Source organism: Cricetulus griseus, chromosome X (genome assembly GCF_003668045.3).
Source record: "Cricetulus griseus strain 17A/GY chromosome X, alternate assembly CriGri-PICRH-1.0, whole genome shotgun sequence".
Lineage (NCBI taxonomy): Eukaryota > Metazoa > Chordata > Mammalia > Rodentia > Cricetidae > Cricetulus > Cricetulus griseus.
This window is the reverse complement of record NC_048604.1, coordinates 76161184-76186102: the sequence shown is the minus strand read 5'-3', so window position 1 is coordinate 76186102 and position 24919 is coordinate 76161184. Positions and strand designations below refer to the sequence as shown.

At 38.0% G+C, this 24919-nt stretch overlaps 1 protein-coding gene across 2 annotated transcripts in view; it reads right to left on the bottom strand.

Moving 5' to 3' along the window:
• The window catches only part of Pdk3 (pyruvate dehydrogenase kinase 3), a 75882-nt gene that overhangs the window by 11417 nt on the left and 39546 nt on the right, over positions 1–24919 (bottom strand). The window contains exons 6-12 of one of the 2 annotated variants that reach the window (XM_027431906.2): positions 20094–20171; positions 12005–12081; positions 10199–10300; positions 9530–9640; positions 6084–6197; positions 3866–4005; positions 1606–1666 (exon numbers count right to left, since the gene is read on the bottom strand). In XM_027431906.2, coding sequence (XP_027287707.1) covers positions 1621–1666; positions 3866–4005; positions 6084–6197; positions 9530–9640; positions 10199–10300; positions 12005–12081; positions 20094–20171 — 668 coding nt within the window. In that variant the 3' untranslated portion in view covers positions 1606–1620. Of the gene's footprint in view, positions 1–1605; positions 1667–3865; positions 4006–6083; positions 6198–9529; positions 9641–10198; positions 10301–12004; positions 12082–20093; positions 20172–24919 lie in introns of those variants that run through there. The other variant, XM_027431907.2, reaches the window with a different exon arrangement.

Genomic DNA, 24919 nt, shown 5'->3' with positions numbered 1-24919 from the left:
GGGAGGAATGGGAAGTGAGTATGATCAAGGTGCATAGTATGAAATGCCCAAATAATCAATAGGTATATTATGTGGGGGGAAAGGAGAGAAAAAAAGAATTTACTGTATGGTATAATACTGCAAAGCTATATAAATTACACTTGCCTACAAATGTTTCTGTTCTGTCATATTAAGGATGTTAAGAGTCAAGGTTTGTATGGTAAGAAGTGTATATAAGGAAAACACATTAGTGAGAAACAATGCTAAAATAAAATGAAACTATCAACAAGAACTTAGGTATCTGGGTATATAGATACATACATGTATGTGTGTGTTGAGAACCTCTATCCAGAAAAGGGGCTTAGAAAAGGTGTAATGAGATCTGTTAAAAGGAACCATAAAGTGGCTGATTGCAGGACAGGGGCATAGAATGTGAAGCTGAGCTTAGGATATCGTGTTAGGCAAGAAAGTAGGACAACTTTCAAAAATTAATGTACTTTTGTCAACAGAAGATAGAAAACCAAGCTCAAAATAACTCTCATTATCCAAAAGTGTGCCAACTTAAGCAACAATGACTGCTGTTGTAATTTAAGAAAAGCATTGAGAGAAAGACGCCATGCAACAGGGTACTAACATAGGGATTTTTTTATTAGGGAAAGGGATCATAAAAAGGGAAAGGGGGCACTGGCCTCCAGAGATAGAAGCAGCAGGAGAGAGCAAAGAGGGGCAGGGGGGGAGAAAAAGAAAGACAGAGGATGATGGGGGTGGGCAGGGCCCTTTTAAAAGGGAACATAATGAATGTGCACAGGTGTCTGCAGCTGAGGGCGTATCCTGTCAGAACCCCAAAGACAGGGCAGTACAGATGCCTAAATACTAACAACTGGGGCATGCAACATCATGAATGGATTTCACAGGGAGCAAAGATGACAAGGGTGAATGTTTACATGTCTCTTTTGTTCTATGATTTAAAAAATATAACACCTCCGGTGATGGTCAGAAAACATGTTCTATGGTAGAGAGAACAATCTGGCTAGAAAGGAGTCTTTCAGTTGGAGAGAGAAATGTAAATGTGTGTCAAGCCATACACTTCAGATTTGTAGACTTTCCTACTATATGTTATACTTCTATAAAAAATAAGTTCTGAATATAATGCATAAAACAATAAAATACTATTAAATCTACAATGCTCAAAAAGACAAAACAAATCTGGGTGGTAGTGGCACACACCTTTAACCCTAGCATTCACAAGGCAAAGGCAGACAAATCTTGAGTTTAAGGCCAGCCTGGTCTACAGAGTGAGTTCTAGGACAGCCCAGGGCTGTTACACAGAGAAACCCTGTCTCTAAAAACAAAAGAAAAAAAGACAAGTCCCAAAACTCCTGTACCATCCTTTAAGGCAGTGGTTCTCAGCCTGTGGGTTGTGATCCCTGGGTGGCAAACCAGACTTCCACAGGGGTCACAAATCAGATATCCTGCATACCAGATATTTGCATCATGATTCATAACAGTAGCAAAATTAGTTATGAAGTAACAATGAAAATAATTTTACCATTAGGGGATCACTAAAACATGAGGAACTGTTTTAAAGGGTCGCAACATTAGGAAGGCTGAGAAGCACTGCTTTAAGGTAACTTTTAAAACTCAACTGCTTACCTTACAAAGTGGGTAAAAGAGAATTGAATTTTCCCTTTAAGTTTAAAGGAAAAAGTTAAATACATATTAGAAAAACTGTATTTTATGGTATGGCCTTTACTAATGAGAAAAAAAATGTACTTTATAGAGGAACATCAGTCAATAGTTACCAAAGAAGGGTTTTTTAAGAGATTATGTCATTTTACAAAGACGAGTAAAATACTGACTTAGGGACAATTTGACTTCCTTTCTTCCTTTCCAATGGGGGGGGGTTATTTCTTTCTCTTGCCTAAATGATCTGGGTAGAAATTCCTATACTATGCTGAATAAAATTGGTAAAAGTGACTGTCCTTACAGGACAAAATGGTCAACTAAGATAAAAAACCAATAGGTAAATGGTTGATAGGTAAGTATATTTTTGTAAAGTGGCTCACTCCAAAAACAAACAACAACAAAATTGAATTACTTTCATGTAACATGAAATTACTTTCTAGTGAAAAAAGGCTGAATTATACTACAGAACAGTGGTTCTCAACCTATGGGTTGTGACCCCTTTGACAAACTTCTATCTCCAAAAAATATTGACATTATGATTCATAACAGTAGCGAAATTACAGTTATGAAGTAGCAATGAATATAATTTTATGGTTGGGGGTCACCATAACATGAGGAACTGTATTAAAGGGTCACAGCATTAGAAAGGTTGAGAACCATTTCAGTAGAGAGATCAGATAGCCATCACCTAAATTATGGTCTACTCTTAGCATCACCAATAATGGATCAACCAGAAGTCATTTATCTAAACATATAATTCTGCAACAGTACTGATGGAGTATTCCAGCAGGGAAAAAAATAAAAAAGCTCCACTGAGAGCCTTTATAACAACTTTGATTTCCATAAAATATGGGAATAAGGAACAAACTAAATGATACTTCAGAGAAGAACTAAACACATCAAGGGGGAGATGTTTTGTTGACACGGTCTTTCAACAGCAACACTTTCGATGTTAAGAACAACTTGAGACTATCCACATATGTCATGTGGTCCTGCAATGGATACCAGTTTGGAAAATTCAGTAAATTCTTAACAAGATGAAAGCTACTGACATGGAAAAGTAGAGATAGTTAAATGAAACAAATGCATGTTGTTCAACAGTATGAAAAGTGATCTCACTTGGAGAAAATGCATATATATGTACGAATAGCATATTATTTAAAATAATATACACAAATCCGTACCCATAGCAATGTTTGAGCTGTGGAAATACAATGATTTTTCCCTTCTTCTTTCATTTAATATTTCCTAGGTTTTTTGTTTTGTTTTATTTGTAACACATAAACTAATAAAAAATTAGTTTAAATTGAAAACTGGAGTCTATCGCACAGTGAAGCATTATTGGAAACCAAAAACTAGATTGTTTTATAAACATATGTAGTGGCACTTTACTAATATAAAATAGTGATAGCTGTTCTATGAGTAACAACTTTTTAATAATTTACTCTAATAAACTACACATAATACAGAACTCACTACCAGCTACTTTTAAGTGAACAGCTTAGTTGTTTGGGCATACTCATACTGTTGCAAAACATTACCATTACCTATACCTAGAACTTTTTCATGACCACAAACAGAAAACTTGTACTCATTAGCAATTCTTTGTTTCACCTCCCCCGAAGTCTTGGTATCCACCCTTCTATTTTCTGACTCTCTGAAATGATTGCTCTAGGCATCTCATAAAAGTCAAACAGCGCTATTTATGCTTTTGAGTATGGTGTGTTCCACATCAAATAATGACTTCAAGATTCATCTACATTGAAGCATGTTTCAGAATTCCCTTCTTTTTAAAGACTAAATAATGCTTCACTGTGTAAATCGACTCCATTTTGATCCACTAAAATTCTGTAAACTTTTTTCTGTCATGCTCTAAGACTAACAGCAAACTGAAAACTTAATTGCTTTAAAACAACATTCACACAAGAATAAGCCCCCGCTCACTGTCAATACCTCCAAAGCACATGGATTCCTAGGACAGTGGGCATTCCATTGACACCATGATTCTAGCTACTCAATTCTTGTTCTCCTCCTCAGCATAAAAATCTTTCTCCAGTCTTTCTTTCTCTAAGGATCACTTTGCTTTTCCAGTGATAAAACCACAGAGAATGTATAGCACAAAATATTGGTCAGTTGTCTGCCTGGTACTTTCTGGAGACAAATCATATATTTTATAATGGGAATCAAAGTGGTTTCTTACTGTTTAGCCTTGTATTTTGATGCATCCCTTGGTTCGCTACTGGGATTGCTCCAGTCATCAGCTTCAGGAGTTGTCTTGTAATGGCGCCATGCAGACTTATTGAAAACGGGCAGCCTCTCAAATGATTCACTTGAAAGGGCCTATTAGAAAAAAGTACATACACCAAAGGTCTAGGATACTATTTTTCTCACGTGAAAAATCACAGAATGTACTCTTTTAAACACCAGTAAACATGTTTGCTTTTGAAATATTAAAATTTATCTTACAGATTTAGTTAGACTGGTCAGGAGAAAGATCCTGAACCCTTTCTAAATGGATGAAATCATTTGCTAACTCCCTCACTCAAAATCAGTATTGAAAACACAGTCAATACTGGTTTGTAATACTCAATAGTTTTTGACAGTATGTGCTTACATCAAGCATTTTTATTCAACAGGCAACTGCTATCCTAAAAAAACCCAGTAGAAATAAAGTCTCATGAACATTTGCCATCAAGTGATTTTAAACATCACATCATTTAGGGGCTGGAAATGTAGCTCAGTAGAAGAGAGCATGTATAGTGTCATGCAGGAGGCTCTGGGCTCCATCCCCAGCACCAGAGTAAGCAAACAAACCCCATGTTGAGATATACTGACATTCAAATAAGGAGTGAAATTGTGATATCATTGCCAGTAATATACTATGCATGGTTAAAAAGAATGAGCCAGTTCTACATGAATCTTTGTGGAAATTTGTGCAAGATATATTCCAAAGAAACAAAAACAAGCTACTGAAATGACTTTCAGATTAGTTTTTAAAAATCTATTTATAAATGCATAACCAACTCTATTATAGCCTTTTGATGTTACTATTTTTTGAGATAGGGTCTCACTATATACCCCTAGCTGGCTTGGAACTTCCTACATGGACCAGGCTAGCCTGCCTCTGCCTTCCAAGTGCTGAGCTTAAAGTTGTATGCTACCTCACCCAGTTTGTTTTACTTTAGTGATAATGGAATGGTACCCAAAGCCTTGCACATGCTAGGAAAGATTTACACCACTGAGCTATATTCCCAACCCCTATAAATATAGAATCAACTCTAGGAGGATCCATACAAACAAAAAAGTACCTCTCACTAAGTGTGGCTTAGTGCCAGCAGTGAAACACTTCATTTCTCATTTTTGAAGTTTTTAAATGTTACTATATGTCTCTACTACCCATCGAAATAATATACCAAAATTCTGGAATTCAGAAATAAAAGTCTAACACCACCAATAAATGAGAAAAACAGTGTTATAGAGAACTTGTTTATTAGATGAGCATTTTAAATGGCCATTATTATGATTTTGTTGATTTAAGAAATAATGTACAATGTAAAAGTTCCCTTAAAGCATTTTTGTATATAATTTGTTTTTGCTGAGTCTCTTCCCATCTACCTTTTCTCTTCCATCCCCAAGTCTGTCCCCTGTGTACCCTTTCATCTCTAGTAGTTTTCTGCTTTTATGTGCCCTTCTACTATCCTCCTACCCATCCTCCAAATCTCTTTTCTGTCATGGACCTCTTTATAGTTTTGTGAACTATACTGATGCTCATTTCCATATATGTATGTATGTAAATTAAAAGCTAACATCTGCATGAGAGCAAGTATTCAGTATTTGTCTTTCTGGGTCTGGGTTACCTCACCTGATATAGAGATCTACGGATCTTTTTATATAAACATATTATCATTATTGAATTCTTTATTTTTATTTTTTTGGATTTTTTTGAGACAGGGTTCCACTGTGTAGCTCTGGACATCCTGGAACTTGTTCTGTAGAGGAGGATGGCCTTGAACTTAGAGATCCTTCTGTCTCTGCCTCCTGAGTGCAAGGATTAAAGGCAAGTGCCACCAACACCCAGCTTCATTACTGAATTCTTGTAACTTGAGAAATTAAAGTAAAATACTAGAAAGCTTCAGATTATTGGATATCAGTCTCCTTTTAAGCTAGGTCTTTCGAGGAACATATAATTTTGAAAAACCACAATTTAGATCTATGGTTGTAAAATCAAAATTTTAAGTTTTATACCTCTATGCTTCCTATTTTGTTATGTCTTGGCATAAAATCAGTCATGAGGATAGCTTGGTTTCACAAATCTGATCTCAAGATAAGAAGATACAGTGGTCTTCTCGACTAGCTATGGGTACTTCCAGCTTTAAAAGTCAAGAGGCCTTTATACTAACAGAAACAAAACACAGTACCTTCAGATAAATAACAGCATCGGTACCCACTCCTTCCATGGAATACAGTTTTAGATCTCCCTGAAAATATCTGGCATACAGTCGAGAAATTGGCAAGCCATAACCAAATCCAGCCTATTAAGAAAAGAAAATTAATAGGATGAGAGTGGCACAAATGCTTCATTAGGGACCACGAATAGAAGATTAAAACAAATCATTGATCTGAATTGAAATCAAACGAATTAGTAACTCAGTCTTTATAATGTTGTGTCTATAATCTATGGCCAAAATTCCCCATTTCTATTTTAAAAAAACCCTCAAGTTTGGGTAACAAAAATTCCCTTTTGATTAACTTTTTAAAAAGCATTTAAAATAAAATTTTACCTGTCTCTCTATATAACTATGGCTGTCCTAGAATTCACTCTGTAGACCAGGCTGGTCTCAAACTCAGAGATCCTCCTGTCTCTGCTACCCAGAGTGCTGGGATTAAAGGCATGCACCACCAATGCCTGGCAAAAATTGAAATTTAACAATAACAAGACTAGGTCACTGAAAAAAATTCTCTTGAGGTTCCTTCCTAAGGGTTTGGAAAAGCTACAGTATGTTGATACAGTGAATGGGTATTTTTAAAAATAAAATGACTACCTTCCTATATTTTGATGTCATCAAATTGGCAGGCAATACTTCTTTTAAACTGAAGATCACAGATCTTGGCAAGAATAAGAACAATGCTACTAAAGGCAGTAACTTTGTGGTTGGCCACAGGTGGGTATGGGGAGATGCTATCTGGTAAGCTTTAGCACTTGGGATTAAACCTGAATCAGGAAGAGGGGCCTTAAGGAAAGAGAGCTATGATCACACAGGCTTCTGACTCTGACAGATCTAAGTTGAAACCTCCATTTCTGTATGACTGAGCAGTTTGTTCAACTTTTTTAAGACTTTTCTCACCATGAAATGAAAAGCTTATCTCTGAGCTGATAAGAATCCCATGGTATAACAAATGCTGCCTCTGTTCAGGATCTATCACACAGTAAAACTCAGTAAGATAGCACAGTTTTGCTGACAAACATGAGGACCTGAATTCAATACTGGATCCACATGGAGATAGAAGCAGTGAATTGACTCTACAGATTTAACTTCTGACCTCCCGAAGTATCAAAGAATTAACAGGCATAGTAGATACTCTCAAAACAGGAAATTTAGACATGTGGAGATCAGGCTGTACCATGTTCTAAGTTGTTTCATACTGTGCAAAACAGTAGCTTTCAGGCTGTGCCTTGTCGTGGACACATCTGCTTTACAAAGTATCATTTGGCTCCATTGCATAATGCAAAGGCAGGATGGTTCCACACCTTACAATGCACACAGACACCATCTCCCATCAGAGTACATCCTCCTGCACCATCAATAGGACACAGACTAGTAACATTTCTAGTGTAAAAAGGTACCACCTATAAATTTATCTAAGTAACCAGGGAACATATGAATACATTGGGTGTATTAAAAATCATTTCAGGTGCTAGGGCTGTAGTTCAGTGGGTAGAGTGCCAGCCTATCACACCGAAGGCCCTGGGTTCAGTTCCACAGCACCACCTAAACTGAGATGGCACACAGGTCTGTCCTCCAAGCAGGAAGATCAAGAGCTCAGGGTCATCCTAGCTTCAGCCAGCTCTCAGCCCACCTGGGTGACATCAGCCTCTGCCTCAAAACCACCATCACTTGTGACAGTGAGACAGCTCAGTGCATCAAAGCACTTGGTGTGCAATCCTGACAACCAAAGTTCAATCCCTGGATCCAGCAAACAGGTAAAGGGAGAGAATTCAACTCCATAAAACTCTCCTGACTTCCACACACACATACAATAAATAAAACTATAAAAGTCTATCTTCAGGGCTATAGCAATGGCTCAGCAGTTATGTGCACTTGCTGCTCTTGCAGAAGACCCTGGTTCATTTCCCAGCACAAATGTGGTTGCTCACAACCATATAACTCCAATTCCAGAGGATCTGATGCCCTCTTCTGATCTTCACTGGTAATAGGCATGCATGTGGTACACATACATACATATATGCAGGCAAAACACTTACAAACATAAAACAATTTAAAATTTGTTCAATTAAAAAACAATGTATAAAGGAAAACACAGATATGTAAAACTAAGCCATTTGGAAAGAGAATTATTTTCTAGTACTACACAGCCATGTACCCACTTTAAAACAGAGGACAGTTTGTTAACTGGGAGAGATGTCAATAGATGCATTTCTTCAAGAGCAGACACAACAATATATCAGAGGTCCAAAGACATCCAGCACAAGCTCTACCATTAATTTGCTTTGACCCTCTTTCCCTCATCTATATAATGGAAGGTGGATAAATAACAGTCTTTATAGTCCTATTCTCCCCACCCCCCAAAAGAACCAAACAAAATACATGACATAAAGAGCTATCCTCAGGATGCTATTTTAAGACCTGGAATAGATAATCCATATTCTTTTAAACAACTGGTAAAGATGCAAAATTTGTACCAGACCCTGGTCAAGCTAATACTGTTCCAAATTGATCTTTTATGAATTTTCTTGAATCCTGTATAAATGACTTCCTCAGTTTTCCACATGCTGAGTTAACAAACTCTGCCTCAAATAACAATGCAAAGTGTTTGATTTTATTCATACAAATAAAATATAATCTTATGTGCTTATCAGTCAGGTAGGACTTTAAAATGAAACTTAATTTATACCCTGAGCCATTTTGCAGACTGATAGATACATTGCTGTGTTTAATGACAAAGGGTTCAATTGTTGTTTGTCAATTAGAAACACTCAGCAGGGGAAGAAAGTGTGGCCCTACCAGGAATAAATGCTGCCATGGTAACCAGAGGCATTTCTCACTGACTGAATAAGGCTGAAGGTTATTTCTAAAGTGCTACAGAGAGACCTCTGAAAATACATACATTACCTATATGTTTTGTGCTTAGATTATGAAAATTTCAATGTTTTCATAATTCCATAAAATAAATATGTTAATTATATAAACAAATTTGACAGTGGTGACCCAAAGGCTCTGGGTGACTTAGGCCTATAAGGTATGCAACACTAAAGTATCTCCTACTAAGCTGTAGCCAAGCACTCTACGTGGTCCCTTTGCTCACCCATGGATAATGTCCACTCTCTGAGGATGGTACATGGTGGTAAGTGACCCTCCAGCAGAAGTCTGGTCACAGAGAAAAGCTTTTTCACAGTGTATTTGGGAGTGAAACACTCATCTTGGAGTGTTTCTTAGACAAATTAAGAAAACACTCTCAGTCCAAAGAACTTGCAAACTAAATAGCTAAAGCAAAAAGGTACCTCTGATCCCACCCATACCAGAAACAACCTCACTCAGGTAAGGCCAGTACAACCGCCTGAAATGGGCAACTCTCTATTCCTACATTAAAGACCTTTCCTTCTGTAGCACTTTGCCATGCTTACCAAGGGAGCAGCTCTTGTAGGCTCCAGGCTGGGTCGAGGAGCAGTGGAATACATGTAGTTAAAAAGACGGTCTATTTTTCGAAGTGGGACTCCACCACCTAAGTCACTTATCTGCAGTGCACAAAATGTTAAAAATAAAAGGGGAGTCAACCTGTGCTTATGGAGGTGATGAGCGTTCATTAAATAAAACACATGCTACAAGGCTCTACTGAATAAGGACTTTGAGCTGCCATGGGGATGCCAAATGGTTCCTTTGGGGATGGTGTAAACAAAGGAGACAGAGTAGTGCAACAAAATCAGACAGGCTTAGTATTGAAGTCCTGCTCATAAACATTCAAGGAAGTAACTTAATCCAAGAATCCGGCACAATATAGTCATGGCTCCATAAATGACGGACGCATCGAGAAATGTGCCATTAGTCAATGTTATCAGGCAAATATCTTAGAAGGTGCTTATACAGAATTACTACAATGTCACCAGATAATAACATCTTATTGGACTACTACTATACATGTGTTCAGTCTATTGCTGAGAAAGCACTGATACATGACTTTATTTACAAATAACATGCTCAAGGAATACCAATTTTCTTTCCTTCCCTCTCATAATATTAAATGCATATTATTAAATCAACTGATGATTGAAGTAAAAATGCAAATAAAAGGTTACCTTAATGGACAAGTCTTCTTTACCAAGAGTAACGAGAGTTTTAACAGCTGGGTAGCCCTCTTTTCTATTTTCATGTAGTTCAACTGTTGCTCTCATCGAGTTCTAAAACAATAAGCTCTTTTTGAAAACCACGTTTCTGACTCACAAAGTACAATTCAACGAAATTAAATGTATTGATTAATTTTGGTGCTTAGTAGAACCCAGAGCCATGTACATGCTATGCACATACTCTACCACTGAGCTAGGCCTCATCTTGAAAAAAAAAAAAACAATTTCAAAAAAGAAAAAGGACAAGATTACTTATATGTGATAATTTTTTGTGAAGCTACTATTAATAAGATTTATGTGGATTTTTTTCTCCTACTGAACTTGACTATCCATGGATTTCTAGCAAAGAAGGTTTTCCTGATATTCTATTTTACATTTAATTGTTAACCCTTCTTTCCTTCTTTTTTTGGCTCTAGGGATTTTTGAGAGAGGGGAGTGGTGAAGACAGGGTCTCACTATGGAGACTAGGCTGGTTTTGAATTCAGAGACAAACCTGTCTTTACCTGTCCAGTGACTGGATTAAAGGCACATGTCACCATGCCTGTTGGCTTTAGGGTTTAAAATTATTCAGCCCAAACCAAAGGAAAGTTTGTATCAAATGAAATGGGGTTGCAGAGGCTGATTTGTGCACTTTTATTTATTTATTTATTTATTTATTTATTTATTTGTTTGTTTGTTTATTTATTTATTTATTTATTTATTTTTCGAGACAGGGTTTCTCTGTGTAGCTTTGGAGCCTGTCCTGGCACTTGCTCTGTAGACCAGATTGGTCTCGAACTCACAGAGATCCACATGCCTCTGCCTCCCGAGTGCTGGGATTAAAGGCTTGCGCCACCAATGCCCAGCTGATTTGTGCACTTTAAATTGTATTTATCAGTTGCTTTTATAAAGTACCTTACCTCTAATGAAGCTAGAAAAACTGAAGGGATTCACACTTCCCATAAAAACTAATCACTGGATTGAAAAAAAGGATAAAATATCCATTAAAAAGAAATTCTGAAAGGTCACAGATGACGAGAAAGCTCTCAACTGAATGTCTACCTTAGTGTTACACCAGTAGCATTCTTGCCCTTATGAACAAAAACAGCACAACTGATTCTTTAGGTGTTCAGTTTAGTATTTTATACATTAAAAGTGATGAATTGTTAGCTCAGATACCCTGTATGCAAAACACTGCTACCATAAATATCACTGGATACTTGGTAACAAAAGCAACAGCTTAGGCCATAGTCTAAAAAAGGTTTTTGTTTTCTTTCCTCTCTAGCTCAGGCTCCACATCTTCCTCTCCTGCCTCTATCAGGTCTTCTGAACTTATTCAAATTATGAAATGGTTACAGGATCTCTCAGGACTGGAATGACTAAGCATTAACACAATTAATGCTTTAGAATCACAGATACACAGAAATGTGTTTTTATTTGGGTACAGTAATCACCAATAAAACCTTTGCCAGGTTTGAAAACCCAAAAAGTATCTCTAATCTCCTAAATGAAAGAAAAACAGTATGGATTTGATGTGAAGTTACAAAAGTACAATTAAGTTTCAAAATCAATATGTACTAATATTCACAAAACTATACTGTACACAGCAATTTTTCATCTCACAATGTATAGATTATAAAGCCCACAGGATATCAGAAATAGACTTTTAAAGTGGTTATGCAAAATCTTTTTCTTATGCTAATCTAATGTATCCATTATGCCCAGAATCAAAGCCATTTAAAATGAAGACTTCTTCCCAAGCTTTAAAATTCCACTTACCTTGAACAGCTCAAATAGCATGTGAAACAGATGAGACGGCACATAAACCACCTGAATAGGTTTGTTTGGTGCTTTGGCTGAAAACAGAGACAAAACCATCAATGAACATGGACCCAAAGTAAGAGAATATAAAAAAAAAAATGATGTTTGTATTCTATTTTCCAAGTACATAAAATGAACCCCCCATAAAAGACTAATAATACAAATTCCCACATTTAATACATAACTGAGCAAAAGCACATGCTTCAAAATCAAGCAAACACACAGTGAACTACACTGCATTCACTGTAGCTTCATGACCTTGGGAAATCAGTCGAGTTCTCTAAACTTTGTTAAGCAAAACTAGAATAGTATCGCTTGTGCCACAGTATTCTGAGCATCACACAAGAACATACAAACATCACTTGGAATTTTTCAAATCAGAAGGACAGATTTGCCATCAATTCCAGGAGTCATTTGTGAGAATATGAACCAACTGAGAAGGGGTGGTAAACTGGACTTAACAGCACTGCCATGGTTTGAATCCCAACTGTTCACTGAAAGGCTCATCTAAAGGCTTGGCTAGCTGCCAGATGATTGGCTTTAGGGAAATGAATGAATGTATCAAGAGGGCTCTGACACAATACTTAATCCACCGATAGATTCATAATTTAATGACAGTTTGGGAGATGGCAGAAAATAGGAGGTGGGACCTGGTTGGAAGTAGGTTCCTGGGGCATGTCTTTGAAGAGGGTATCTTGTCACTGGCCCCTTCTTTGCTCTTTCTTGGCTGCTGTGAAGGAGCAACCTCGCCTTCCACTTTCTCCTGCTGCTATGACAGTTTGCCTTGCCTCAGGCCCAAAGCAATGAGACCAAGGGACATGGATTGAAACCTTTCAAATTGTGAGCCTAAACCAAACTTTTTGATTTGCTTATCCATTATTGCAAAGAAAAAAAAAACCCAAAACACTAACACTGGCCAGGCATGGTGGCGTATACCTTTAATCCCAGCAGTGGGGAGGCAGAGGCAAGTGCACCTCTGTAAATTTGAAGCCAGCCTAGTCTACAAAATGAGTTCCAGGATAGCCAGGGCTACACAGAGAAACCCTGTCTGGAAAAACAGACAAACAAAACCAATATAAATAGGTATATGATGATAAACAGGACATAATATAGACTAGACTATGAGGTTCACATAAGTTTCTACTACAATGAAATCCTTGAATATCTACAGTATTCTCCTTGAAACAGAATCCTTGGAGGAAAATCAAAGAACCTGAACCTCATGCAAAGCACTAAGAACAGTATGTTAGAAATCAGGAAAACATCACCTTTTACAATGTCCACAAGCAACATAAAATATCTTGGGGTAACACTAACCAAAAAAGTGAAAGACCTGTACAATAAGAACTTTGAGACTTTAAAGAAAGAAATTAAAGAAGATACCAGAAAATGGAAAGATCTCCCATGCTCTTGGATAGGTAGAATTAACATAGTAAAAATGGCAATCCTGCCAAAAGCAATCTACAGATTCAATGCAATCCCCATCAAAATCCCAACACAGTTTTTCACAGACATTGAAAGAACAACACTCAACTTTATATGGAAAAATAAAAAACCCAGGATAGCCAAAGCAACTCTTTACAATAAAGGATCTTCTAGAGGCATCACCATCCCCGACTTCAAGCTCTACTATAGAGCCATAGTTCTGAAAACAGCTTGGTATTAGCACAAAAATAGACAGATAGACCAATGGAATCGAATTGAAAACCCTGATATTGACCCACACACTTACAAATACCTTATCTTTGACAAAGGTGCTAAATCTGCACAATGGAAAAAAGATAGCATCTTCAACAAATGGTGCTGGTACAATTGGATTCGGACATGCAGAAAATTGCAGACAGATCCATACCTGTCACCATGCACAAAACTTAAGTGCAAATGGATCAAAGATCTCAGCATAAATCCAGCCACACTGAATCTTCTAGAAGAGAAAGTGGGAATTACCCTTGAACACATTGGCACAGGAGACCGCTTCCTGAACATTACTCCAGTAGCACAGACATTGAGGTCTGCAATTAATAAATGGGACCTGCTGAAACTGAGAAGCTTCTGCAAGGCAAAGGAAACAGTCAGTAGGACAAAACAACCACCCACAGAATGGGAAAAGATCTTCACTGATCCCACATCTGACAGAGGACTGATTTCCAAAATATATAAGGAGCTCAAGAAGCTAGCCACCAAAACACCAAACAATGAAATTAAAAAGTGGGGTGCAGAACTAAATAGAGAATTCTCAACAGAGGAATCTGAAATGGCTGAAAGACACTTAAGAAAGTGCTCAAAATCATTGGCCATCAGAGAAATGCAACTCAAAACAACTCTGAGATACCATCTTACACCGACCAGAATGGCTAAAATCAAAAACACCAATGACAATCTATGCTGGAGAGGATGTGGAGAAAAAGGAACACTCCTCCATTGCTGGTGGGAGTGCGAACTTGTAAGACCACTCTGGAAATCAGTATGGCGGTTGCTCAGAAAAATGGGAATCAGTCTACCTCAAGATCCAGCCATTCCTCTCTTGGGTATATACCCAAATAGTGCATGTTCATACAACAAGGACATATGTTCAACCATGTTCATAGCAGCATTGTTTGTAATAGCCAGAACCTGGAAGCAACCTAGATGCCCCTCAACTGAAGAATGGATTGAGAAAATGTGGTACATTTATACAATGGAGTACTACTCAGCAGAAAAAAGCAATGGAATCTTGAAATTTGTAGGCAAATGGATGGAACTAGAAGAAACCATCCTGAGTGAGGTAACCCAGTAACAAAAAGATGAACATGGTTATGTACTCACTCATATATGAATTTTAGACATAGAGCAAAGGATTACCAGCCTATAATCCTCTTCATCAAAGAAACTAGGAAACATGAAGGACTCTAAGGGATAAATGGTCCCCAGGAATGGCAAGTGGCATGAACTCCTGAGCTAATTGGGAGCATGAGGGTAGGGGGGAGGGAGCTGCTACAATAAGAGCAAGAGAAGAGGAGTAGAGGAGAGGAAATGGAGGGGCAGAAATATTGAGTTGGGAGAAGAATAGAGGAGAGAGAGCAGAATGAGAGACACCATATCAGAGGGAGCCACTATAGGTCCGAGAAGAGATCTGGAACTAGGGAGATCTCCAGAGATCTACAAGGATGACACAATCTGACAATCCAGGCAATGGTGGAGATGATAACCTAAAAGCCCTTCCCCTAAAATGAGATTGATGACTTCTCTTTATGCCATCCTAGAGCCCTCATCCAGTGGCTGATGACATCCACAGATATACACTGAGCTGAAATCGGGAATTTAGTTGAAGAGAGGGAGGAATGAAGAGCGAAGGGGTCTGTACCAGGTTGGAGAAAACCACAGGAACAGTTGGCCTGAACAAGGGAGAGCACATCGACCCCAGATGCTGTCTGGGAGGCCAGTACAAGACTGATCCAGACCCCTGAACATGGATGTCAATAAGGAGGCCTCTGCACTCCAGGGAGCCTCTGGTGGTGGATTAGTATTTTTCCCTGGTGCAAGAAGGGACTTTGAGAGCCCACCCCACATGAAGTGTTACACTCTGACCCTGGACACATGGGGAAGGGCCCAGGCCCAGCACAGGAAGATTTGGTGGACTTTGCAGAGCCCCCGTTGAGGGTCCTACCCTGCCTAGGGAGTGGTGGGTGGATGGGGTGGTGGGTAGGTTGGGGGTGAGGGGAGGGAGAGGGAGAAGGGACTTACATGTGAAACACGCTTGTTCCCTAACTAGAACTAATAAATAAATTTAAAAAACAAGAACAGTATGTTAAAGAGAGATGCTCAGCATGAAGTCCTTCCTCCTCATGACCTGCAATCAGTTAAGACACTGAAATCTGAACTTTCTCAAATATAACAGATGTACCTCATAACTTCACCCTAAGTATTTCCTCTAATAAAGTAATGGACAATAATATAAGTTAGAGATAATCATTTGGTCCTTGGCAATTTATTGTGAGTGTTTCTATTCACCATGAAATTTTATCCCTATGACAATACACAGTGGTCATAAATTCACCCTAAGTATTTCCTCTAATAAAGTAATGGACAATAAGTTAGAGATAATCATTTGGTCCTTGGCAATTTATTATGAGTGTTTCTATTCACCATGAAATTTTATCCCTATGACAATACCTAGTGGTCATAAAATAATTGGTATCAGTAATAGATGAACAAACAGGCTTTGGAAAAGCTGATGTGACCAAGGTAACAGAAGTGCTGCTGAAACTGGACACATGGTGCTGCTGGTTTGTCTCTCATGTATCACCCAAAAGCCCTACGTTAAAGACACAGTTTGCCAGTCTGTGGTGCTAACAGCAGGTATGCGGTGAAGCCTAGTGTGAAGACAGGTCATTGAAGGCATGCCTCCAAAATCAATTTTGGTTGGACTCTAGCTTTTTCCTCCTTCTCTTTGTTTCCAGGCTTCTATAAACTAAGCAACTTTAGCCCATCGCATATTCCTTGCCATAATGCTGGGTCCTGCTATAAGCCCTACAGGCATGTCCAACCCTTTGACACTGCAGTGCCTACAAAGTTGACACCAGAGAACCACACAATTGAGTTGTTCAAACACACACACACACACACACACACACACACACACACACACACACACACACACTTCAAATGTTTTAAATAGTTTGATTTTGTATTGAGCCATACACATAGATAGCTATTCTGGATTGTTGATCAGACACTTGTATCTGTAACAATGGAACCAAGCTATCATGGATAGTAACCTCTGGAACAATTGTTTAAAATAAAGCTTTCCTCCTTTAGGTTGTTACCTCAGATATTTTGTCATGACCAATACAAATGGCCTGAAAGCATTTTTTTTTTTGTCAGGGAATAGGAATCAAACCTAGGGCCTCATGTTCTTGGATAATAACTGCTCTATTAGGGAGCTATGCTTCCAGCTCCCAAACCCTTTGTTATCAGTTACTTAAAATATTATTTAGTAATACATTTAAATGGCTGAAAATCTTCTAAAAACAGAAAGCCAAAGTCCTTTTACCTTTTCCCATCTCGGCCCTCTGTGCTGCTGCTGTGGTATTTTGAAGGATGCTTACATTCTGTTCTGTAATCCTCATTAACTATTCTATCTGTTCCCTTATAGACTGTTAAGAAAGCTAAAATCTGGCAATGTTGGCAATACTTTATTTAAGTACCAATCACTGCAGGACAGCCACAGAAGTGCTATTTCCTTCCCTGTGGATCTAATGACATAACTCATGTGTTACTTGGAGGAAATAATTTCAGTCTTAGAGTGAAATGGATTCTGTCTATATTCTTCCAATTGGTCATCATCACATTACCCTTTTTAGAATGTATCATGTTTAGTCTGTGATGGTTTGAATGAGAAATGTCCCCCAAAAGCTCATACATTTGAATACTTGATCCCTCAGTGGTGATGCTATTTGGGGAGGTTATAGGAGGTGAAACTTTGTTAGAGGAAGTATTTTATTCCTTGCTTGCTTTTATCCTTCTCACTCCCTCCCTGTCCTTCCTATGTGCTAATGAAAATGTGATCAGCTAGCTTTTTCCTCTTGCTGCAAGACATGCCTTCCCCACAATGAAGGAAACTATCCTTCTAAAACCATTAGACCAAATGAAGTCTTTCTTTCTTAAGTTGGTTTTGGTCATGGTACTTGATCACAACAAAAAAGTAACAGTACATACAGTGCATGGATCTCTTCCAGGCTGTGTATTTTTCCTATTGTGTCCAATTACTTTTCTCTTGAGTATCATCACTGTATCACCAAGATCTTCCAGCTTCTTCATTTGCATGGTATCCATGCTATTCTTTAGGAATTTTCAAATCAGATTAAGCTGCTTTTTAAACATGCTACATGGCCATCTCTGGGCTTCCACAATGTCTCATGTATCTTTTCCATCTATGTTATACAACCCATTGACCCAGTTATATAACCTACCTTATTAAAGTGTGCACGGGACACACATCTCTGAATCCTGATAACCCTGTCTCAGTTGAGGGCTTAGCTAGATATCGAATTTGGGGTTTAAAATCATTGTCAGAATTTGGTAAAGAGAGGCATATTCTGAGCAAGTACAGCAGAGAAATTCAACACCAATTAGGTGTTGTTCATAGTACTGGCTTTTGCCAAAGTCAGACACACCATGGTTGTGATTTTGTTTAGGAATTAAGTTTAGAACTTAAAGTAGATAATGTTCCTTTTCCTTTGAACATTGCCCATAGTGAGATGGCTGACTTGGGAGTTTTTAAAACCTGATCAGGATTCCACTGGCTTTAGAATATGCCCTTATTAAGGTAGACTATGACCAGAGAGGCCTTCAAATGCTAAAATGAAGAAGGCTTTACTTTGGAGCAATATTATTCATATAACCTGCCTGGTAAGTTGTTCTGGAACAGCATCCACTCACTTTGCTGTCGGGAGCAGAGCCTAGACCTAGTAAAGCTAGTCCCTGTCATCTCTGCAGGCTTCTTTTCTATGAGCTTTCAGCTAACTAATCTCTCTCCTTTAGTTTCCTTTCTGTTCTAGCTGTTTGCACCACTAACCACTGCTCCCAGAGTCCCTCTCCAGTCCAACTGGAAAAATGGTTGCCATCTCTGCAGCAGCCTACTCCGTTTTGGTTGGTCCTGCCCTGTCCTATCAGTCAGCATACTTCTATCAGGCTATATTCTTCCAGGAGTTGGCACTAGTGTGTTTCCAGGACTCAGTGTCTGTGTCTCTCTCAATTCACACCTCAAAACTTAATTCCTAAAGTGATGGTACTTAGAGGTGGCCCTTTGGGACTTGATTATTCATGAGAGTGGAGTCTCATGAATGGGATTAGTGTTCTAAAAAGACCCCAGAGGTCTTTGGCCCCTTCCTACATGTAAAGGCACAACAAGAAGTCATCTGTAAGTCAGAAAGTAGGCCCTCAGCAGACAACAATCTTGTACTTTCCAGGTTCTAGACCCATGAGAAACAAATGTCTGTTATTTAGTCCATCCAGTCTCTGATGGTTTTGCTTAGCAGCCTGAAGGGACTAATACAGTGGTCCACTTATAACCTCCTTGGCTTCTTTTGCTGTTTTTATGGGATTCTTTTATTGTGGTTGTAATGGGGCCTGAGAAGCAAGCTGAGTACTTAGTCTATCTTGTGGCAAAGTGCATCATTAGTTATATAAACAGCCTGAGAATTCAATTCAACCTTTTCAGTACAAATCTCAAGGAAATGAAAAACATTTTACAGTTTGTTTTCTTCTTTTAAGTTTAAACAATATTCTCTAGGAGTCATCTAAAGGTTTGCTCAATTATGTGTACTTTTCTTTGGGAGTATTACAGTTGACATTTCTTTTCTTCCTTTTAAAACCACGTAAAATGCTTTTGGCTATGATTCTTCTCTTATCCTGGGTCTAGTGGCTATAGTGGATGATTACTAGAGGTTTGTTCGCTTTCTAAAATAAGATGAACAAAATATGAATATTCCCTCTAATAGTACAGTTTGAAAAGTCAGTGGAAAAAAATGGGCTGAGTTTTTCATGCTTCAGACTCAAGACTGTGCAAAACAGACTTTATAATAATAGAGTCTGTTTTGCACAGTCATTGCCTGAAACACCATTAGTTGAAGCAGCACTTAATAAATGTCAACAGAACTCTATACAGACATAAAGAATTTTACTTTCAGATAACTTTCCTGTAAGAATAAAAAGTGGGAACTGGAGTCCAAGTAGAAAGAAACAAATACATAAGAAGAGGGAGCAGTACAAGATTAAAGCCTGAAGTAAGTGGAAAACGCTAATGAACACAAGATACACTGCACATTCCTATCTAAAAGTGACTTATAATAATATTCCCAGTTGACTAAAAGTATAGGAACCATTTTGAAAGAACATAAAGATGGAAACACAGCACCATGTTAGGATCTCTTGGAAAGACAGCTCGGATATAATCAGCAATTTATAAGTCACCTTCTTTGTAATTAACATTTGTAATACTTTTTCTTGTCTATGGCCATCCTGCCCTGACCCTGTCTGATCTCATCTACAATGCTTTGTCTTTTACCATTGAATTCTTCCACTTCCAGCTCTGGAGCTACCAGGTAATACTGTTCACAGAGTAGCTTAGCTGTTTCATATGCATCTGTAAGAAAGAAAAATTTAATTGTTGCATTAATTACACAGAAATAAGCATGTGGGTGTGTATAGATAAAGTCAATTTGTCTAAACTGACTTTAAATGAATCAGATACTATCTTTTAAAGCAGTCTTTTGGCTTCAACACATTACTAAGAGTAAAATATTTCTGTTTCCTAAGTTTTAACAACCATAGCCATATCAAAATCATAAACTAATAACAATAAAGCTAGGTTTATGCCAAGCACACAGCTGTTTAACTTTTAAATGCTGATAAAAGACATTTTTCATCAAAATTTGTAAACTCAGGACTATACTTCTGAACATCACAAAATCTGATTAACTTGTAGCAAAACAATACTTTCTGTAATTTAAAAAACTGACAATAGTCAGTCCTGGAGAGATCTGTGACCTGCTGCTGACCTGGTTCAGCAATTTAAAGTACTTTCTGCTCCTTACAGAGGGTCCCTGTTCAATTACCAGCATCCACACACTGGTTCATAGCCATCCATAATCCAAGTTCCATGGGAATTTGATGCCCTCTATGGCCTCTGTATGTACCAGGCATGTACATGGTACACATACATACACACATGAAGGCAAATCACTCATACACATAAAATAAATCTTGAAAAAACTGTCAACAGCCATGATTTTCTAGGTATTGGCAAATGAAACATCAATAAGAAGTTATTGAGTAAATAGGTTTTCATGAAACATCTGCTGCCTTAAATTGGTTAAAGGTCTAAAGTGCAAGGGTTTGCTTTTCAACAGGGGAAAATAGACATAAGGTAAGAAACTCAAGTTCATTACAAAAAGCTAAAAGGTAAGGAATAAATTAAAGTAAAAGTGCCTGGTGAAGGCAAATGGATGGAACTAGAAGAAACCATCCTGAGTGAGGTAACCCAGTAACAAAAAGACAAACATGGTATGTACTCACTCATATATGAATTTTAGACATAGAGCAAAGGATTACCAGCCTATAATCCTCTTCACCAAAGAAACTAGGAAACATGAAGGACTCTAAGGGATAAATGGTCCCCAGGAATGGAAGTGGCATGAACTCCTGAGCTAACTGGGAGCATGAGGGTAGGGGAAAGGGAGCTGCCACAATAAGAGCAAGAGAAGAGGAGAAGAGGAGAGGAAATGGAGGGGCAGAAATATTGAGTTGGGAGAAGAATAGAGGAGAGAGAGCAGAATGAGAGACACCATATCAGAGGGAGCCACTATAGGTCCGAGAAGAGATCTGGAACTAGGGAGATCTCCAGAGGCCTACAAGGATGACACAATCTGACAATCCAGGCAATGGTGGAGATGATAACCTAAAAGCCCTTCCCCTAAAATGAGACTGATGACTTCTCTTTATGCCATCCTAGAGCCCTCATCCAGTGGCTGATGACATCCACAGATATACACTGAGCTGAAATCGGGAATTTAGTTGAAGAGAGGGAGGAATGAAGAGCGAAGGGGTCTGTGCCAGGTTGGAGAAAACCACAGGAACAGTTGGCCTGAACAAGGGAGAGCACATCGACCCCAGATGCTGTCTGGGAGGCCAGTACAAGGCTGATCCAGACTCCTGAACATGGATGTCAATAAGGAGGCCTCTGCACTCCAGGGAGCCTCTGGTGGTGGATTAGTATTTTTCCCTGGTACAAGAAGGGACTTTGAGAGCCCATCCCACTCGAAGGGTTACACTCTGGCCTTGGACACATGGGGAAGGGCCCAGGACCAGCACAGGAAGATTTGGTAGAATTTGCAGAGCCCCCGTTGAGGGCCCTACCCTGCCTGGGGAGTGGTGAGTGGATGGGGTGGTGGGTAGGTTGGGAGTGGGGGAGGAGGGATAGGGGTGAGGGGAGGGAGAGGGAGAGGGAGAAGAGACTTACATGTGAAACAAGCTTGTTCCCTAACTTGAATAAATAAAAAACAAACAAAAAAGTGCCTGATGAAATAATAATTTATTAACTTCTCTTGAGCTGTAAACCATTTTTAAAAATAAAAGTAAAAACAAAAACAAAAAACAACCCAGGAGAGGATTTGTGTCTTCATTTGCTTTATAATGTTATATAGAACTTAGTCTAGTGCCTATTTAGATGATCAACTGTTATTTCTTGGTTCAGTATCAAAACCCTTCGGGTAACTCACTTTACAAACTTTACTGACACAAAATTCTTATACAATTCACCTATTTACAGTGAACATGCAATTTAGTGGTATTTAGTATTTCTTCCAAGTAGTGTACCCCTTATCATAACTAACATTTTTATCACTGCAAAAGAAGTCCCACACTATTAGTGGTCATTCTTCTCTACCCAGCCCTTTCTACTTCGTCTGATTTACCATTCTGGACATATCAAATAAACTGAATCCTGTAATATGTGGTCGTTTGTGGCTGGTTTCTTTCCTGCAGCATAGTGTTTATATTGGTTAGCTCTGTCAACTCAACATAATCTAGGATTACCTGGAAAAGGAGTCTCAATGGGAGTGCTGGTCTATAGGCATGTCTTGGGGGGAGTTATTTTCATTATGTTAACTGAGGTGGGGGAGACCTGCCCAATGTGAGTAGCACCATTCCCTTGGAAGGGGATTCCAAACTAAGAGTAGAGAAAGCAAGCTAAACATTAGCATGCATGCATACATTAATTTATTGTTCATTGGTGCTGATCGTGGATGTAATGTAACTAATTCTATCAAGCTCCTTCTACTATGAATTCCCTGCCATGATGGAATGTAATCTGAAATTTAGAGCCAAATATATCCTTTCTCCCCTAAGTTGCTCTCATTAGGGCATTTTATTGTAGCAAAAAGAAAGGTTTTCTATGTTCTAATATGAGCCAGTAGTTCATTCCATATATTTACACTTCATAGTATAAAAATAATTTAACTAATAGCCATTGTACAAATATACCACATTTTCTTCATCCATTTATCAGATGATAAACATTAAAGTTGTTTACACTGTTTTGTTATTATGAATAATATTGCTATGAATATTCACGTCTACATTTTTGTGTAAATATGTTTTTGTTTCTCATGTACCTAGGAATAGAAAAGTGATGAACTATACAGTAACTGCAAATAAACACTTGAGAACTGCCATATTATCAGAACAAGACTTTTTAGTTTTTCCTTTACAATTTCCAAAAATCAGATGAGTGCATATACAATATTCTCAGCTACATACCACCTTCCTGAGATGAATAAACACTGTGCATAAAGAATAGACTTGCTTAAGATTCAAGAGGTGAGCAAAGGAAGAAAAGGGAGAGAAATAAGCACTAGAGAATTTAAATGTTAATATTTGACATTACCATCTTAAAATAATACAAAGGTAAGAACAGGGTATGTTCAGACTCTAAGTTCATTTACCTTGCACTGCCACCAAATTAGATTTTTATATTCTAATTATCTAATATTTGTCCCAACATTAAAAATTCACATCTCATTAAACTTTTAGAATTAAGCACCAAAGACAGACATTGGACAAATTATGACAAGATACAATAAAATGAAAACAAAAAGGAGATAGTAGTAAGATCAGAAAATAATTTTAAGAATTAGAAGTGTGAAAATAGACATTAAAGTGGGGGTGAATTTTTACCCCCCCCCAAAAGTTAGAATTTAAACTACAGTGAATTTGCATTTTCCCTAGGACATAACAAACCTCATCAATTACATGTAAAATATTATTTTGAGGGGGAAGAGAGAGAGAGAGAGAGAGAGAGAGAGAGAGAGAGAGAGAGAGAACGAACCAGTTCTTTTGCTTTGGCTGGTCTACTAAACAATGCTACATCTCCACCTAGTGACGTGACAGCACAAAAGCTGACCATGAACTTTTAAGACCCCAAATACTGAAATTTACAATGCTTCACTATCTATGTACAAAGTCAATACACCTCAACTCCTCCAGGTACATAATAATTTTAAATATTGAACTTCCTTTCACTATAAAACACTGACAGAAACCAAACCTATTAAATGTTCCAATTATCCATGGCATTAGCTTTGCTATTACTGTGAGTATGATGTACTGAAAACATGCTAGGCATATACAATGTGTGGAGGACACTGGAGTCCAAATAAAAACAGCCAACTTCAAACTCACTATGGTTCCTAAAATCACACATGAATAAAAATATTTTAGTTTCACTATACACTGCCGTTGATCAATGATACAATTAAGAATTAATTTATTATTCTTGAAAATCTTAAAACACTGCACTATAGATTTTTTCATATACCAGCCAGACAATTTTTTATTAAAAATTTATATCAATATGCATAAATTCTCACAGGATACTAAAATGCTTTGGATAAAATACATAAATATTAAACATCTGATTAAGGGCTGGGGGTGTAGATCTGTAGAGTACTTGTCTAGTTTACGAAAGGCCTTAGGTTTAATATCAAATGCCATAAAAGCAAAAAAATAAAGCATTTGCTAGATAACAAACCTTTGGCTAATGATAAAGTTTTCACTATTCAGTCAATTACACTAACAGAAGGTGTTCCTTTTAGTTAGATTGGAGGTTAGAGTCCCAAAGTGGCAACAAAGGATTAGCAAATTTCAAAAGAGTGTAGATTATTACTAATTAGCCTTTTGTGTAAGGTCTAGTGTAAAGAGTTCAGATTATGAAATATATTCCTGGAAATTCTGAGGCAGTGTCTCTGTTTTGAGGCCTAGGGACAGACATTTTAAAAAATCAGCAAGTAGGCCAGGTATTGTGGTACAAGCCTTTATCCCAGCACTCAGGGTTAG